The sequence below is a fragment of the Palaemon carinicauda genome, chromosome 1 (genome assembly GCF_036898095.1).
Source record: "Palaemon carinicauda isolate YSFRI2023 chromosome 1, ASM3689809v2, whole genome shotgun sequence".
In the NCBI taxonomy this organism is placed as follows: domain Eukaryota; kingdom Metazoa; phylum Arthropoda; class Malacostraca; order Decapoda; family Palaemonidae; genus Palaemon; species Palaemon carinicauda.
Genome location: NC_090725.1, coordinates 136125496 through 136145256, shown reverse-complemented (window position 1 = coordinate 136145256; position 19761 = coordinate 136125496). Strand labels below are relative to the sequence as shown.

Below are 19761 nucleotides of genomic sequence, written 5' to 3'. Positions count from 1 at the left end.
GTCATGGTAAATTAATAGGAAATATTTACAGAAAAGTAAGAAGAAATAAACTACTCCTTAAGACCCTAAGTAACTTGAAAAGAAATGGATAGAGTAACACTCCAATATATAAAATACACAATAAATAAGCTAAAAAAACAAACAAATAGAAAATTTACAAATATTTTAATATTACCTAGAAATAAGGAGTGTTCACAGATAAATCCATTGAGTACACCCCAAGGAAATTTAGTATATATATATATATATATATATATATATATATATATATATATATATATATATATGTATATAAAGTAAAAAAAAAAAAACTACAGACCTGCGAGAGGACGGAAATGTGGTCCATGTAATAGTGATCCGCCTGTTGTCTGGTGAATCGGTTACACAGACATGATTTCCCCAGACCAGTGACGCCCTTCTCTCTTTCTCCGCCAGAGACGCCCACTACAGACACCACCACCTGCCTGGCCGCGTCACCACCTCGTCGAGCCATACCAACCCACACCACGCCCTCTCAGGCCCACACAGGGGGAGGCCAGCAGCCCAGGCAGGCGCTCAAAAGATGGTAGCACTCATTCTCAGATCTTACGTGTGATGGAAGATGCGGTCGACGCCAGGACCCGTACCCATGACTGCTCTCAGTGCCACCTGGCCATGACAAGGCACGGGGACTAATCTCTTAATAAGTTTTATTTTCTAATGACCGATTCTTTTTTCATATAAGGCAAAAACAAGAATCGTTTCACTACTATTTCCAGCTAGAGTAAAATAAAAAAAAAAAAAAAACCATGCACGCACGCACGCAAGCACACTACACTGGGCTAAGTCGCTACGATATCACTTCCCCCAACGCCCCTTGGCCACGTGCTGTTGGGGGTATACCATGCACGTGGCCCAAAGCAAGTGCAAACTGCTTATAAGATAAAAGGCCTAAGTACACTCAAAATCACAGCGAACGAAAATAAGATTTTTAAATCGAAAAGGAGACTTCCTCTCTTGAATGGGTCACGGCAATGTAATAACGATCACACAAACTTTTAAATTCCAAATTATTGGTTTCACCAGGCAACTGACAACACTGTCGTCACTTGTCAAAATTTTATTAAAGAATAAGAATAGAGAAATTCTTAAATGTTGCTTTTAAGCAAATAATTTTCCAACGATTTTGCCTTTATATTAACGATGTTGACTATTTTCAAGAGGTCTGATAAATAACTTAACTCTTGGGTGAATGTAACTTTAGAGATTTCTAAAGGCGATTCAGTTATTTCTTTCCTTTTAATTGACAATTGAGGGTCACGCTTAATGCTATAGGGACACACAAGGTGGCAAGATCACACAACTACATCCTCAGACACAACGAGTGTGAGAAAGATGGACACCTGAGGCCAATGGGCGGTAGCAACATGTCGGCAGAAGTGGATGTCAAGGCCTCCCCCGGAAAGAGGCATCCTGGAAAATCCTTAGGCCTTACGGCCTCCCTGATGTCATTCCGTTTTCCACCTGTAAAAAAAGGAAAAATATATATATAACATGTGCATGATTTTATCAGTCATACCACTTTGATCAACTTTAATTTCTCACTGAAAGTATCTTAATGGCGGTACTTATATTTTGCACTGAAGTGGCATCAATCTCATAACAGATATTACTAACCGAGAAAAAAAAAATAACAATGAATTCCTATTCCTGGACAAGATACTAATCTCTGGCATTCCGTTAGTTCTTTAATAGTGTTGCAAAGATTTTTCTTAACTCTGACCATCCTTTGCATTCAGACCTTCCCACAGTACTATCCCGCTCGTAATACTAGGCCTGCAGTTAACACTAAAAGGAATGCCTTCTCCATTATAAACCTCAATACAATACAGTATTCTAAGATTTATTCCAGCTACGACCATACTGAAGAATGATCTTCCCAATCAGGCAATTGAATCGGTGGAACTTCAAAAGTTGAAACAGGCTGAAATAAGTCTCTCTTTATGATTTATAAAAGAAAAATCTATTTTAATGTTGGTACTGATCTTAAAATTTTTTATTCTAAATGGTTATTACTTCTTTTGTTTATTTATTTATTTCCGCACAAATATTTTTTCCCGTTGAATCCTTTGGGCTTATAGGATCCTACTTTTCCAACTCGGGTTGTAGTAGTAGTAGTAGTAGTAGTAGTAGTAGTAGTAATGAAGGTATACATATCTTTCAATCACAATTACTCCTAACATAAAAATCAAGATCATTCCTTCATAATAAGCGCTAACAGGATACGTTTACTTACTAAATAATATAAAAAACACCGATTAAAGTAAACCGTTCAAAATGAATTGTACTAGAGCATATTTAATCGGCAATTAAAACACACAAAAGTCTAGCAATATAAAGTTATGCCATAGATAGAAATTTTACTTCACCTCTCCCCGTTGCTTTGATCTCATTAAAAAGAACTTAGTTCCAGGTCAGGACACATAAACTTTGAAGTTAATGTTCACCCTTCACTACTGTAATATATCATATGGCCAAGTATTATTTCCATAAAGCCATTATTTTAAATATAATGATTACGAAACGCAAAACTAATAAAGGATTAAGGATGTAAGGAACAGAATTAGTAACACCAGAAACCAGGTAATTATGGTATTAGGTGAATACATTAGAAGAATGAAAAGAAAAAAAATGTATTATGAAATGGAATTTATATTATTTTCAAGTAAATTAAGTCATGAAAACTGGCAAAACTAAATATTATCGAACTGAATATTTATACATAAAAAGAACCATTAGAACAAGGAATGAAACAAGTTATCACGTTAACCACAAAACAATAATAAAAATATGGATAACTTATTTTTAGGAGAGGAGGAATTTAATCTCTAGACTACTAACCTTTCAGGAAACAGTGAAATAAAACACACGGAAAAGCGGGGTACTCCAAAACATGATTATAGCATAAGAGGAAAAAAAGAAACTACAATGCACACGGAATAAATAAGTTCAATATCAAACAGCTCCATCAAGAGAGAGAGAGAGAGAGAGAGAGAGAGAGAGAGAGAGAGAGAGAGAGAGAGAGAGAGAGAGAGAGAGAGAGCAATTTCCATAGATAAGTTTTTGTGTTACAAAAGGTTACGACGAAAAATATGGTTTCAAAATTTCTTGCTTAAACATGGCCACCCAAAGGCGATTCTAATTCTAATGACAAATAAACAAAATACAAAAGATGAGATAAAAATCAGAAATTAGCAGAGAATGAATGAAGGGAAAGAGAAATAAGCAAGGTAGGCTGTACGGTGTCGGGAACCGGCTTCTCCATCTCTTATTGATTTTGGTGTCTCAGGTTCAGAAACCATGGAACACATATTAGGAGAGAGAGAGAGAGAGAGAGAGAGAGAGAGAGAGAGAGAGAGAGAGAGAGAGAGAGAGAGAGAGATGGTGATTACAATAAATGAAACAGCATAATGAACTTGAGAGAGAGAGAGAGAGGAGAGAGAGAGAGAGAGAGAGAGAGAGAGAGAGAGAGAGAGAGAGAATCAAAAGATATGGGTGACAACATAATGGACGAACAGAGAGAGAGAGAGAGAGAGAGAGAGAGAGAGAGAGAGAGAGAGAGAGAGAGAGAGAGAGTGTTTCAAGGATTTTGGACGTCTCAAAGAATATTTTATCAATCGGCGGAGACTCGATCTGCTTTTGGGTTAAACAAATTAATTTCTTGAGAGTTTTATGATCTTGTCTAACTTATTCTTGAAATTGTTTACTGTGTTACTGTTCATTACATCAGATGGAGGTATGTTCCATGTATTTTCTATTCTGTATGTAATTATCACATTAAGTGGTGGTGTAACTTCAATTCCAGCTTGTATCCGTTACCTCAGGACAGATTTGTGCTAAGCATGATTTCTTTCAAAAATATAAATGTCTCTATTAGCTGTCCTCTTAGTCATCGAATCTGTGGATCAAATAAGTTCAAACGTTCCATTCTTTGTCTATATCCAAATTGTCCTAGTGTTAGGACTAGTTTGGTGGCTTGTACTGTGTCTCGTCTATTTATCCTCCTGAATACTCGAGCCCAAAATTGGACTCCGTGTCCTAGATGTGGTCTTACAAGTAATGTGTACAGCTGTAGTACAATGCCTTTGCTTCTGTATCTATATAGTTTCTCTTTGTAACCTATTAGTTTCTGTGCTTTCTTTTCAGCTTTTATGCTGTGTAGTGAACTTCACAGGTTTGATAGTTATAATGCCGAGATCTTCCTCCTGGTTCACACTTTCTATTTCATTACCCAGCAGTGAGTAATCTGTTTGTGGGTTGCTATAACCCATGTGAACAACTTTCCCTTTCCCACAGTTGAAAGGCATTTGCCATTTTCTGGACCATTCTCCCAACTTAATTAGATACTCTCTTAAAGCTTCTACATTTGATTTTGCAGCGCTTGTGCCTAGTTTAGTATCGTCGGCAAATTTGGCTTTCTACTAGTTAATCCAAAACCCATGCCGTTAACGTAAATAAGAAACAGTAATGGGCCTAGGACGGATTCTTTGGGTACTACGCATGTAACAGCTGGCCACTCCGAGGCTTCCCCATTGATTACAACTCTCTTTCCTGCAGGTCAGCTAATCTTCAATCGATTCAGCTGGGTTATCAAAGATGACCAGTGTTCTAATTTCAACCATTATAATTTCTACGAGGGACTTAATCGAAATCCTTTTGAAAGTCTAAGTATATAATGTCTATAGCCCTGCTTTTGTTATTTATGCTAACCTTGTGGAAAAATTCCAACAGATTTATTTTAAAAGATGTCTTTAGTCTAAAAACATGTTGGTTGTCTATCAGAAGAACGTTTTACTCTATATGCTCGACTATTGAATCTATTACAATTGATTCAAATATTTTGCGAGAGAGAGAGAGAGAGAGAGAGAGAGAGAGAGAGAGAGAGAGAGAGAGAGAGAGAGAGAGATAATGGGCGGTATTCATAAAGAAAAGGATACGCTTATACTTGCAAAATATGAAGGAAATAGTTCTACTTGTATTCATAAACATTTCAAGCAAAAGCTTCTACTTTTAGAGCAAAAGCATATCCGTATAATCACATAAAAGTAAATGGTTATATATAAAGAAGACCCTTTACTTCATATAAAGAGCATATGCTTCGAAAAAGCTGAGTCTGGTCAGTAGCAGACGGCAGTTCGAAGAGAAAGGTTGTTCTGTCCGATTCTCAGCACGATGGCAGATTTTGTGGATGTGAGGCATGTTAAACAATACATGCCCCGTTTACCCACACTTGATCCTGATTTCAAGATGTTATTCCGTTTTGAAGAACAAAATGTACAGTGGCTTGCGGACAGATATCTTGTCCACACCTGGAATCTCGATGAAATAACTTGGTGATATGAATTTTACATTTGCTTTTGCATGTATATGTATGTATATATTATATATATGTGTATATATATGTATATATATACATCATATAAATATATATATACACAGAATATTCATATACTGCAAAAGCTTATATACATGCATGTACATACACATATATAAACTATATATATGTATATATATACATATATACATATATATATATATATATATATATATATATATATATATATATATATATATATATCAATTCGTACCAGAAATAGATTGTTCTAAATCCTAAACCAGAAATAATTTAGCTGAAATCAACTATTTCAATTCGGTTTGCTTTAAACCTCAATTACCCTTCGCCCTTCGTCCGGGTATCTTAAAGTTTCCTTCAAACTGCAAAGTTGAGCGTTTAGCGTCTTCAAAACTTTTCAACTCAAATCCATAAATCAAATCACGTAGTTTATTATTATTATTATTATTATTATTATTATTATTATTTCATTATCATTATTATTATTATTGTTGTTGTTGTTGTTGTTGTTGTTGTTATAAAACAAGAATAGAATTTTTCGCGAGTCCTAAAAGAATTCGGAAGAAAATCATCTCTGATTTCCAAATGGCTTCAGAAGAAATAGACATAGACTTAGCATGGAATTCTGAATGCCTCCAGAACGGAATCTCAGAGCGGTTTCGGAAAAAAACTTTCCCGAATTTCCAAACGTCTTCAAAGGACATAGCCGTACACTTAACATGGATTTCTGAATGACTCCAGAACTGAAATTTCCAGGAGCAGTCCTGAACAACAACTCCCCGAGCTTCAAATGACTTCTGAAGACCTGATCTTCATTTTTTCAAACGTAGCCTGCAACACCTCACATGATCTGTATGTAGCTGGCGAAATCTAACCAAGGAATTACGCGTCAATAGGAGTAAGAGGAAATGAGTTGATGACTGGGAGAAGGATTTCACTTAATTCACAGAGATCGCGTTCTGGCGGAATAGGAAGCTGCCGGTAAGAATTGTGTGTTACGTCTTCGGAACACCATTAACTACAGATGGTTTTGGTGGCTGCCGAAGTTGCCGATCGTTCGTTTTATATCGCCCGACCTACAGAAAGACACGGGATCTTCCGTTGACAGCTGAGCTTTGAAGATCATAATGTATGCCCCTTGAAGAATCCTTTGCTTGGGCTTTTGCGACGATGTCTTATTAAAGGAGACTCTTGGAAAAAGTACGAGGCTTTGTATCGGTGCAAAAACGGATTGCGGGGAATGAGGATGGAGGCAGAATGGTTCAACTGAACGGTGAGTGACGTGTAGTTCTTCAACAGTATTGTCCCAAAATTCGCCATTGAAGTAAGGACATATCCAGACGACATTGGTAAATATATCATGTTGCTCGTCATTTACTTTGGCATGATAGTGTATGCGGAGAAATCGATAGTATTCATCTCTTTACTCATTGCCCAGATAGGTAAAGAATAAATGCCTTCGATTTCCCTGAGGAATCTGACAAAGTGAGGACTCGCGGCACTGAAATCTCTTTAGAAATCTAGGACACTGACGAACTAAGGAAAAGAATGAAATCTCGAAAGAAACAGATAATCTAATGAAAGAAGATCTTGAAAACTAGAAGACAGGAGAGAACAGCGAAGAGGAGCCTCTAATGCCAGAGGTAAGACACCTAAAAATAGAGAGCCTCTAATGCTAGAAGTAAGGCAAATCAAAATAAAGATAGAAGACCCTCTAATGCTAAAAGTATGGAACCTAGAAATATATGTCAAAGAACTTCTAATGCTAGAAGTGTGGGAGCTAAAGAGAGAGGTCAAAGAACTTCTAATGTTAGAGGTGTGGGAGCTATAGAGGTCAAAGAACTTCTAATGCTTGAGGTAAGGGAGCTGAAAAGAGGTCAAAGAACTTCTAATGCTAGAGGTGTGGGAGCTAAAAAGAAGTCAAAGAACTTCTATTGCTAGAGGTGTGGGAGCTAGAAAGAGGTCAAAGAACTTCTAATGCTAAAGGTGTTGGAGCTAAAAAGAGGTCAAAGAACTTCTAATGCTAGAGGTGTGGGAGCTAAAAAGAAGTCAAAGAACTTCTAATGCTAGAGGTGTGGGAGCTAAAAAGAGGTCAAAGAACTTCTAATGCTAGAGGTGTGGGAGCTAAAAGGAGGTCAAAGAACTTCTAATGCTAGAGGAGTGGGAGCTAAAAAGAGGTCAAAGATCTTCTAATGCAAGGGGTGTGGGAGCTAAAAAGAGGTCAAATAACTTCTAATGCAAGGGGTGGGGGAGCTAAAAAGAGGTCAAAGAACTTCTAATGCAAGGGCAGTGGGAGCTAAAAATAGGTCAAAGAACTTCTAATGCAAGGGGTGGGGGAGCTAAAAAGAGGTCAAAGAACTTCTAATGCAAGGGATGTGGGAGCTAAAAAGAGGTCAAAGAACTTCTAATGCAAGGGGTGTGGGAGCTAAAAAAAGGTCAAAGAACTTCTAATGCAAGGGGTGTGGGAGCTAAAAAGAGGTCAAAGAACTTCTAATGCAAGGGGTGTGGGAGCTAAAAAGAGGTCAAAGAACTTCTAATGCAAGGGGTGTGGGAGCTAAAAAGAGGTCAAAGAACTTCTAATGCAAGGGGCGTGGGAGATAAAAAGAGGTCAAAGAACTTCTAATGCAAGGGGCGTGGGAGATAAAAAGAGGTCAAAGAACTTCTAATGCAAGGGATGTGGGAGCTAAAAAGAGGTCAAAGAACTTCTAATGCAAGGGATGTGGGCGCTAAAAAGAGGTCAAAGAACTTCTAATGCAAGGGGTGTGGGAGCTAAAAAGAGGTCAAAGAACTTCTAATGCAAGGGATGTGGGAGCAAAAAAGAGGTCAAAGAACTTCTAATGCAAGGGATGTGGGAGCTAAAAAGAGGACAAAGAACTTCTAATGCAAGGGGTGTGGGAGCCAAAAAGAGTTCAAAAAACTTCTCATGCAAAGGGTGGGGGAGCTAAAAAGATGTCAAAGAACTTCTCATGCAAAGGGTGGGGGAGCTAAAAAGAGGTCAAAGAACTTCTAATGCAAGGGGTGTGGGAGCTAAAAAGAAGTCAAAGAACTTCTCATGCAAAGGGTGGGGGAGCTAAAAAGAGGTCAAAGAACTTCTAATGCAAGGGATGTGGGAGCTAAAAAGAGGACAAAGAACTTCTAATGCAAGGGGTGTGGGAGCTAAAAAGAGGTCAAAGAACTTCTAATGCAAGGGGTGTGGGAGCTAAAAAGAGGTCAAAGAACTTCTAATGCAAGGGGTGTGGGAGCTAAAAAGAGGTCAAAGAACTTCTAATGCAAGGGGTGTGGGAGCTAAAAAGAGGTCAAAGAACTTCTAATGCAAAGGGTGGGGGAGCTAAAAAGAGGTCAAAGAACTTCTAATGCAAGGGGTGTGGGAGCTAAAAAGAGGTCAAAGAACTTCTAATGCAAGGGGTGTGGGAGCTAAAAAGAGGTCAAAGAACTTCTAATGCAAGGGATGTGGGAGCTAAAAAGAGGTCAAAACACTTCTAATGCAAGGGGTGTGGGAGCTAAAAAGAGGTCAAAGAACTTCTAATGCAAGGGGTGTGGGAGCTAAAAAGAGGTCAAAGCACTTCTAATGCAAGGGGTGTGGGAGCTAAAAAGAGGTCAAAGAACTTCTAATGCAAGGGGTGTGGGAGCTAAAACGAGGTCAAAGAACTTCTAATGCAAGGGGTGTGGGAGATAAAAAGAGGTCAAAGAACTTCTAAAGCAAGGGGTGTGGGAGCTAAAAAGAGGTCAAAGAACTTCTAATGCAAGGGGTGTGGGAGCTAAAAAGAGGTCAAAGAACTTCTAATGCAAGGGGTGTGGGAGCTAAAAAGAGGTCAAAGAACTTCTAATGCAAGGGGTGTGAGAGCTAAAAAGAGGTCAAAGAACTTCTAATGCAACGGGTGGGGAAGCTAAAAAGAGGTTAAAGAAATTCTAATGCAAGGGGTGTGGGAGCTAAAAAGAGGTCAAAGAACTTCTAATGCAAGGGGTGGGGGAGTTAAAAAGAGGTTAAAGAACTTCTAATGCAAGGGGTGGGGGATAGATGTCGCCAGCGAGGCTTTGGGGAAGGCGCGGCGGCGTCTGTGTTCTTTCTGATGCGTAAACTTAATTAAATACAAGTAAAAACAGTGCATTAAATACGTATTATAAATACTAAACTCTTTCTTATCTTGACAGCACAAATGAAATCTTACAAGTTCCAACGTGTAACTAAGCGCTCCCGAAACACGAGTCAACCTTATACTTCTGCTTGGAGGATATCCTCGCAAGTAAAAGGTAGAAGTACAAGGTAATTCTCTGAAGCAAAAGGTAGAAGTATAAGCAAATCTTTGTTTCCATATTCATAATGATTACAAGGTAATTCTCTGAAGCAAAAGGTAGAAGTATAAGCAAATCTTTGTTTCCATATTCATAATGATTACCTTATGCTTACAAGGATATCCTTCATTTTTATGAATACCTCCCAATGTATATACAAATTAAAATTATCGTTCCAAAAATCATAAAACGGGATAAAAAGAGGCGGTGGGAAGGATGACTTGAAATTACTTGGAACTACAAAAGCACTGGGTGCAGACTTCCGCCAAGGCAGCTTATTTCTCGAAGCCAGCGTGCCTTTCCAAGAATCAATTTAGACCGTAGGCGTATTTGAAGTCTGACAAAACCATGTGCGAACTTGGGATCAAGGTTAGGATTAATTCGGACGTCGTTTTACTCGACACTGACCTCGACCTAGGACTTTCAAAATTGAATTACTTCAACGCCTCAACATAACAATTAATCCCTTACAGTTTCACTACTATGCGAGTAACATTGTGGCCAGGAATTGTTCACAAACAAAAAACAAACGGGGCGAAAATATAACCTCCCAACTTCGTTGGCGAAGGTAAACATCAAAACGGCAAATTCTCTAGAACACGGAATGTTATAACTTACAGAAAAAGCATGGGAGAGATAAACACCCTATTAACATTGGCAGTCGATGCCTAAAGATATAGCCGACTAGATCCTTTAAAATAAAGCGTAAAAAATATAAAGCTCTAAAATCAGTTAAAATGCATTTGAATTAAACGCTACCCGGAAAATGAAATACTGAATTTGGGACATTCAATGCCCATCTGATGACATTACCTATTAGGGTATAATTGACTGACATTTATGGCAAGGATACAAAGGTAGTCCAATTTTAGAGATGTTTGGAACTCGCTTCGAGCCACAAATGTTTAGACAAATGTACGGAATTTGGATATGATGGTATACATTTCGACGACGTACTGGCTTTGTCTCTCAGTAATTTTCTCTCCTCTCCCCAGTCGTTTCAGTTACGCCCCTCATAAATTGACTAATAATCAATCAAGTACCTAATTTCATCACTGCATTCAACAAAGCCATTTTATATTTTCAAGGAACAATGCCAGTACCCTTCCATTCCTCGTCCAATTTGGGGCTCATTGGTCACTATAACTTTATAACATTTGCACTTGAAGGGAGTTTATATAGGAGAATAACAACAAAATTAAAGACACCATAATCGATTTCTTGCTCGGCGTATCTTGCTCGGCGTTCCTTCATAGGTTATCAACTGCCTTTATCTTGATGAAATACAATCCCAAAAAATTAAGCAGCCTCTATTCTATGCTTTTGAAAATGTTTTAAAGAAATCAGAAAAATAACAAGTATCTCTCAAGAATTTTCCAAAATACTAAGAAATTCCGGACGTGATACTTTTACAAAGCCTTTAATAACGTCGCATCTGTATCAAATAATATGAACGCCCGTTGAGACACTACCGCTAGAGAGTTACTGGGTCCTTTGGCTGGCCAGACAATGCTATAATGAATCCCTCTCTCTCATTACGGCTATTTTTTCTTTTGCCTACACATACACCTAATAGTCTGGCCTATTCTCTTCACATTATCCTTTTTCCTCATACACCTGAAAAAACAGATTACCAAACAATTCTTCCTTGCTTGAGGGGATAACTACTGCAATGTAATTATTCAGTGGCTACTTTTCTCTTGATAAGGGTAGAAGAGGCTCTTAGCTATGATAAGGAGCTCTTCTAGAAGGACACCCTAAATGTCTAGTAGTAATAGTATCTGTGTTCATCTTGTTGAATCACCCTGATACACCACCACCACCACAAACAAGCAATATCATGGACCAAACTAATCTCTCTCTCTCTCTCTCTCTCTCTCTCTCTCTCTCTCTCTCTCTCTCTCTCTCTCTCTCATGCTTATCGATTTTTCGGTAACTGTAGCCTCCACCGAAGGTCCAATTCTTAAAGAGGTACATCACACCTATGCGAACATAAAGTGACCCAATTATCAAAACACTGGGGAGCTATTGTCTTCGGGGGAAAAGAAAAAAAACTTTGCGAATTCTTTCAAACGAGTTTCCCCATCTAAATATAATCGTAGATTCAATAGCTTTTATCACTCAAGTTCTAATTTCCTAGACATAATACAGGAATTCAGTTAGTGTGTGGTTGTTCGTTTCCAATTAGCAAAGCAAAGCGCCAATAAGAATTATTGGGAAACCTAAATAAACTAAAAAATTACTTCCTGTTTCATCTAGTATTTCTAAGAGAAAATTGTAGCTGACCAAATACTATATCATAAAGTTGCACATTACATTATCCTCTCCCTCTCTCCGTTATAATCTCACATTATTAAATATGAGTAATTTTTTTTCTCAAAACAATTAGAAATGAGAAAAAGTATAGATGGAGTCTAGGACACCTCTAGTAAACTATATCATTTTTTAGCAGCGTCTCCAAATTTAAGGCAAAGGTGTCTAAAGAGAAGATGAACAGATAGAGGTTTCCTTTTCTGCAAGGGTGGAGCACTCTAAGTACTATAAGCCGAAAAAAAATTCTTATTGATGCGTTAAGCAACTTTAACTGTAATAGGCCAAAAAAAAAAAAAATCACACACGTTACTAAGTATTTCCTCTTCAATTGCTTTACCGTAAATGTGCAGCATAATTTCATTATACAAAGACAAACTTTACATCTTCATTTCCTATGTAGCTGATTTTATCAAGAATCTCGTAATTCTTAAAATACGATATGAATGCAAGAAAATAATGAAGAATCACTTGGAAATTAGTTTCTATAGCTGTAGGAATGAACTGATAACCGTAGAGAATGATGATCTTATTTAAAGAATTTGATCTACACGACCCGGCGATAGGGATGGGAAGGCTTTTCACCGCTGAGGTGTAACAGGGGGAAATCCCACATCTGTTCTCTCAAATAAAAGTTAAGAGGCTGGACACCAATGGGACGGAAAGGGGTAAATTAGAAGGTTAAAAATTGGATGCAGCTACGAGCAGATCGGAAGCACCCAAGACCCTTCAGTATGCGTACAGTGCAACCAACTATGAAAAAGGCATTTTGACAGATATACGAAATGGTTACATGTACAGGGTTCAACCCCAGAATATAAACAATCAAAATTATGTATAGACGTAAGAGCAAGTGTTCTATACTTGAATTAACAGTTTTCACAAATTTACAAGCTTTTGGTGGACCAGGAAGATACCAACAAAATTATTTGATAAAAACCAGAAATTTGGCTCAAACTCAGTCCTCAACCATAGAATAATGGATTCCATCGATTGAAAAGGGACTCTATGGGTCAGTGCTCGGTCCGGTGAGGTCATTCAGTGATGAAGTACGAGTGGGGGAACTACAGTAGGCAGTTGCAGTATATAAAAGTCAAAGCTATCAGGGGTTGGACAGCAGATAGAAGAAGTAAAAGGTGAACGCACGAAAAATAGAGGGCTAAAATGTGGACCCAAATAGGGCCAGAAAAGACACCTACTTACTAGGAGGTCAAATAGTGATGGGGACATGATTGTAGAAAATGATGTATCTTGAACTGCAGCAGTTAAGGAGAGAGGTAACATGCACCGTTTTCTCGAGTCTTAGACAAAGAGGTATGCGCCAAATTAAGCTGGGGCGAGTTATTGTATCAGATAAACATTTTTTTTTTAGCCAGTGTATGTGTAATCTACCAAAACCTTTAGCTTTATTCAAATCTTTCAATCTACATGAAATATAAGCACAATGAACCTCAAATACGATATCTTTTATGATTCTAAAATAAATCCAACTCTTCAAGACGATGTTTTTCCGTTGGTTGATCTGAGAAAACGAAATTAGGCTTTTGACAATTCTGTAAAAGGTCAAATCAAGATCCAAGTAAAGCACCTTACTTTACCTTAAATAAAATTCGTTTTAACGACCTTAAGCAGACTTAGGTTTGATGACCTAATGAGCCCACTAATGACATCTTTAGCTAATATTAAGTAAGTGACATGAAAAAATCAATCTGGTTCTCTCAATCCAGTTACAATAAATAATATGAAGTGCACTCTAATGTCTGCATAGAAATTTATATTATATCAAAACCGGGTAAACAATTCGCTCGTGATTTAGAGGCACACCCACTAATATGTCCTTAATTTCAGACCAAAAAAAGTATTGGAAGACGTTCAGAAAACCATACATATTTTCCCACATTATCATTTCCTTGCACAAGTAACATCCTTCCCGCTCTAATTCTGCTAGTTCCATCTTGACGGAGTACCACATTTCACTCAAGTTTCGTGTTACCAAAGGACCTACTTTAGAGCCCTGCTTTTCTCCCAAGCCTTCTTACGATAATGTACCTTTCTCATAACACACATTTTTCGGCAACTCCAACGCAGACTCTTTAAAATGTTACAAGTTTGCTCCCGTTCTGGAAATATACTAGAGTAGTAAATATGCGATGCAGATTTGCTTTGTGGCTGATATGGATAAACCCGAAGAAACTGATGTGAAGGGGAAAGAAAAAAAATATTTATAAAAATAAGATAAAAAAAAAATTTCAATAGGAGAAACTTCTTTCCTATAGATTTAGTTGATTTGAGAACAACTCCTTCAGAAGGATATTGGGAGTTAAATGGCAGGACAGGATTAGAAATGAAACAATATGAGATTACTTGTGTGTCATATGTGGATGAGATCATGTGGAGGAGTAGATGGAGATGGTTTGGGCATGCTCTTTGCACCCCCCAAGAGAGATTAGTTCACCAAACGTTCAGCTGGGCTCCACGAGGCACTAGAAGAGTTGAAACACCCAGGCCTACATGGCAGAGGACTATGAAGTGCGAAGTAGATGATGATGAATGGAGAAGTATTGAATTTAAAGATGAAGATACAGAAGACTGGCAAAATCTAATCGAGACCCTTTGCGTCAATAAGCGTAGGAGGAAATGATGATGATGATGAAAATATATTTCCCCATAACAGAGAGAGAGAGAGAGAGAGAGAGAGAGAGAGAGAGAGAGAGAGAGAGAGCCTAGCATTTTAGAAAATGTAAGATGGACGATTTCCAATTACAAATGATGGTATATTTCCAAATTTCTTTTCATAGGATAAAAAGAAGGCCGTATGAGCGTCAAAATAGCATAATAGAAAATTATCTAAACCCAGATTTTAATACATCAATATTTTCCAATCTTTAGATTTCCTATCTTAACAAACCAAGTTGGAAAAGCAGGATGCTATAAGCCCAGGGGCCCAACAGGGAAAATAGCCCAGTGAGAAAAGGAAACAAAGAAAAATAAAATATTTCAAGAACACTAACAACATTAAAATAAACATTTCCTCTATAAACTATAAAACCTTTAACAAAACAAGAAGAGAAGTTAGATAGAGTAGTATGCCTGAGTGTACCCTCAAGCAAGAGAACTCTAACCAAAGACAGTGGAACACCATGGTACAGAGGCTATGGCACTACCCAAGACTAGAGAACAATGGTTTGAATTTGGAGTGTCCTTTTCCTTGAGGAGCAGCTTAACATAACTAAGGCACCTTTATTGGTATTCTGCCTCACTTTGAGTATATAACTAGACATAATTTTGTATATGAAGTGTATCTTAAGAAATAAATAAAAACTAGCAAAATGACGATAACCAAGACACTCAATTACAAGCTTCTCTCCATCTCTGTAATAATGGACACTATTAAACAAAATCCTCCCCGAAAACATCTATTGGCTGACTAAGTACTAACCTTGAGAACACATTAATACTGTACAGTTCCCATTTATAATACGCTCTAGAGATTTCTATACGTCAAATGCAATATAATGATAATAGAAAAAAAAATGCTGCGTTTTAAGAATGTTCCTTTAAAAAAAAGAGCATAAAAATAACTTAGCCTTGCTTAAGAGAAGCTTAAAGAGAAGCTCAGCAATTGGGAAATAATTAAAGTTGCAGGAAAACTTTACTCTAGTGTTGCCCGATCAAAATCACACGAGAGAGAGAGAGAGAGAGAGAGAGAGAGAGAGAGAGAGAGAGAGAGAGAGAGAGAGAGAGAAATAAAAAATTAGGTCCATTATATGGGATTTCCTGTAGCTTCCAATTATATTATCGATGTCAGGATTAATATTCCTAGCTATAACAGGCCCAAGGTCTATAGACCTTGCAACAGAATATCTTGGGCCGTTCTCACGAAATCACTATTCGATTCAAATATCGGTCATTCTTTGTCTAGTGACTTCCATCTCTATATGGGGTCGTTGTTTCGTATAAGCCTACTGTACCCTGGGCATCCTGTTCTCTTAACCCTTTTTCACGCATGCCAGTTGCCACTTTATCTGTCCACCTGAACTACAGCCTTCCCCTCCTCCTTCCCCAATCCACCTCCATGATTATCTTACCTTCCTTGCTAAATTACCTTCGACACTTCTACTTTGACTGAATCTCTAATATACACATATCTGACCCTGTCTCTTCTCGTTACTCCACACATCCATGTTAACATCCTTATTTTTGCCACTTCTAACTTCCTGTCTTGAGTTTTCTTTATTAGTCAAGTTTCAGGTCCATACACCAACGCTGGTCTAACTACACTTTCATAAAATCGCTCTTTTACCTTTGATCTAGCTCGGTCATTACTAGCAGTAATTTAACATATGAGATTTATCCATTCAAAAACTTTACAATCAATCGCATTAACGCTTAACATTTCAGCCATTTTCCTTCCTTTCAAAAGATCTAATACAAATATGTACATGGTAGTTTCTGAATAATTTATGATCAACTGTCCAAATACCTAAACAATCATCTAACCTCGAAGTTAGGAATAGTATTAGATTAAATTACAATTAATAAATATTCATGATAAAATTCTAAGTAAATAAAACCCGCTTATTACTACAACTTTTACTACAATTAAAATAACCTCATAAACTTATCTCTTGAGTTGAAATCTTAATTTTAGTTATTACTAAAAGAAATTTCTAAGATATTAATAATAACACTGCCCATTCCATTGTGAAATACCAAATAAAAATAAATCTTAGATCTACGAATACAGTGAATAACACATTAAAAGATCTCACATCCTCAAAGCTCACTAATAGCCAAACTTTATATACAGCTACGTTTAAGAATAACTGGAAACTAGTAAAATGCACATACTAAAAATAAAGTTAGATTTATTTACGCCATTCTCATAAATTTGGAAGTGTCCTAGGGTATTAAAGGAATCTCAAATTACTTTTGATGCGTAGATATTTTAGATAGTTCCCCGTTCAATCCCTGAAAGCTAAGTATCCAATGGCGAAAGGAGGTATCACGTCTTATAAAATGAGCCAGAGGTAATTTCTTGAGGACGTTAAACGAAAAAGTAAAATTTATCGATTACCTCTGATGCACCTAATCCCAAAATTTCCCGGAAAGGTCGTTTTAGTATTCCACCCGAATCAAAATAAGAACTGAAAAATGACTGCGAAAAGAAGCGAGGGGGGGGGAGGCAAATTGAAAACTTGAAGTGTGTCTGCATGGAAGTTAGGGATCCAAAAATAGATTTAACCACGACCATGGCTCCCATTTCTAACCTTGCCCAAATACAATTTAGCTACGTGAAAAGAGCAAAGAATTAGTTATAAAAAAATATGGAAATAACTTCCCACTAATATGTATTTTATTCTTGAATCTTTCTTCTTAATATTTATGATCTGCATTAAAAATAATTCTGTCAGATAACCTTAGAAAAACAAGAGGTCGAGCGTTGAGGATTAACGACGTTAGCATGTCAATGTATATAGCCTAACATCAAATATAATCATTTCATGAATTCCAATGAAATTATTTTCTTTCAGTAGAAAAATTTTCACATTAAATTTCAAACTATATATTTGAAATTTTATTTCCACCAAATAAAAAAAAGAGTAACATCAATCTACTACGATAGGGGTTCTAGAATCCGAAGCCTACTGAAGTAGATGGAAGGTAATCCACGACCCAGTATTGATTTCTCATTCATTCAACTAGAGGGGCTCTATATAACATCAACCTCTTTCCATTATGTCCCCAAAGAATAGAGCAACGGTAGGGAATGCAACTAATAAAGATTCAATTACAAAAAGACTTGTGTTAGTTGACCGTTGATGTGGTTATACATCGAGTATCTGAGACGGAATACTAGTGAACTGACTTCACAACCCATTTTAAACTTGATAAAAGGAAGGTGATACATATATAAACATGTATATATATATATATATATATATATATATATATATATATATATATATATATATATATATATATGAGAGAGAGAGAGAGAGAGAGAGAGAGAGAGAGAGAGAGAGAGAGAGAGAGAGAGAGAGAGAGAGAGAGAGATCACTTAGCTGTCAAAACCATAACCTGTTTCATGCGATGAAGATTGACATGACCTATTAAAATGCTTTGATGTTCCCAAATAAGTTGTTGTGACTGTGAATATTAAAATTCGGCAACTTGGTTTGGCTTCCAACGAAAAGTGGCGTTGGAAGAAACATCAATGCAAACCCGATGACACGAGTAAATATTGTATTATCTGCAATTGTTAACCAAAAATGTAATTTACATGTCACACCACACCACTACATAACTGCAATTTTCACTAAAGTGTACTCAAAACATAAACGAACAATTACCAGTGACGTATAACAGCTATAAACCTAAAATCTCATGAAATGCAATACGGGCTGTAAGAATGCAAGAGCCCGTGTCTGGCCGGAAGGACCAGGCAATCTTCAACATGAAATGCAACAGTGTGCTCAACAAAGTACACGACCATGGAAGACTAGTAGAAAAAAGAACAGGATCTCGGCAGAGGTCTTTCCATCTTCCCTCTCTCGACACAAACCGCAAACCAGAGGCTCACAATCCGCACGAATGGCCTCTTCAGACGAAGCATTTTATAGGTGCTCCTCGACAGCTCTTCCTCGGCTACGAAAAGAATATCCTCTTTGTACAGAGTATCGTGGAAAGCTTCTCGTTCCATTTCCAAATTTCATATTCTCTATACACGAAATTGACACTAGTTTTGCACAAAGGTTCTGTTTTAGGATTATCACGGATCTACGTTACTCTTTTCACGGACTTACTATCCCGAAGAGATAATCCTAAAACCTTGACCCAGCTTCCGTTCCATTATTAATCTCCTGCGACCTTTCACCTTATGACTACTTATTCACTCAAGACTGAACTTTTAATACTTTCTATGAATTTAGTAATAAAATATCATATCTAAAAATTAGCGCCGCCGTCCAGAAAAACCTTCAGATTTCCCACAAAATACATTTATTAAAACGTCGAAATTAGATCCATAAGAACTGGATCCTGATAGCAACCAAATGATTAGCTTTGCTCCAACGTAAAGTTAGTGCATCTCATTATCATCATTATTACTTGTCTAGCTACAACCCTATTTGAAAAGGCAGGATGCTATGAACCCTGGGGGCTTCAACAGGGAAAATAAGCCAGTGAGGAAAGGAAACATGGAAAAATGAAATATTTTAAGAACAGTAACAACCTTAAAATAAATATCTTCTATATTAACCATAAAAACTTTAAGAAAACAAGAGGAAGAGAAATAAGATAGAATAGTGTGCCAGACTTTACACTCAAGCAAGAGAACTCTAACCCAAGACAGTGAAAGACCATGGGACAGAGGCTATGGCACTACCCAAGACTAAAGAGCAATGGTTTGATTTTTGAGTGTCCTTCTACTACAAGAGCTGCTTACCATAGCTGAAGAGTCTCTTCTACCCTTACCAAGAGGAAAGTAGCCACTGAACATTGATAGTGCAGTAACCCCTTCGGTGAAGAATAATTGTTTGGTAAACTCGGTGTTGTCAAGTGTATTAGAATTGAGGACAGAGCAGAATATGTAAAGAATAGGCCAGACTATTCAGTGTATGTGGGAAAATGAACCGTAACCAGAAAGGTCAAAAGGACTCCATAAATCTTTAGCATTGGTATCTCCACGTGGCTGGTGCCCTGGCCAACCTACTACCTTGCTGATAAGAAAGCTACAATTTAAATTTTGCGCAAAAGGAAATCAC

The 19761-nt window shown here is 37.3% G+C and overlaps 1 protein-coding gene across 25 annotated transcripts in view; it reads right to left on the bottom strand.

Moving 5' to 3' along the window:
• RhoGAPp190 (Rho GTPase-activating protein 190) overlaps positions 1-19761 on the bottom strand; it is a 709768-nt gene that overhangs the window by 561356 nt on the left and 128651 nt on the right. For all 25 annotated transcript variants that reach the window (XM_068385117.1, XM_068385108.1, XM_068385124.1 and 22 more), the window contains one exon: positions 320-1503. In XM_068385117.1, the coding sequence (XP_068241218.1) occupies positions 320-493 (174 nt within the window). In that variant the 5' untranslated portion in view covers positions 494-1503. The remainder of the gene's footprint in view (positions 1-319; positions 1504-19761) is intronic.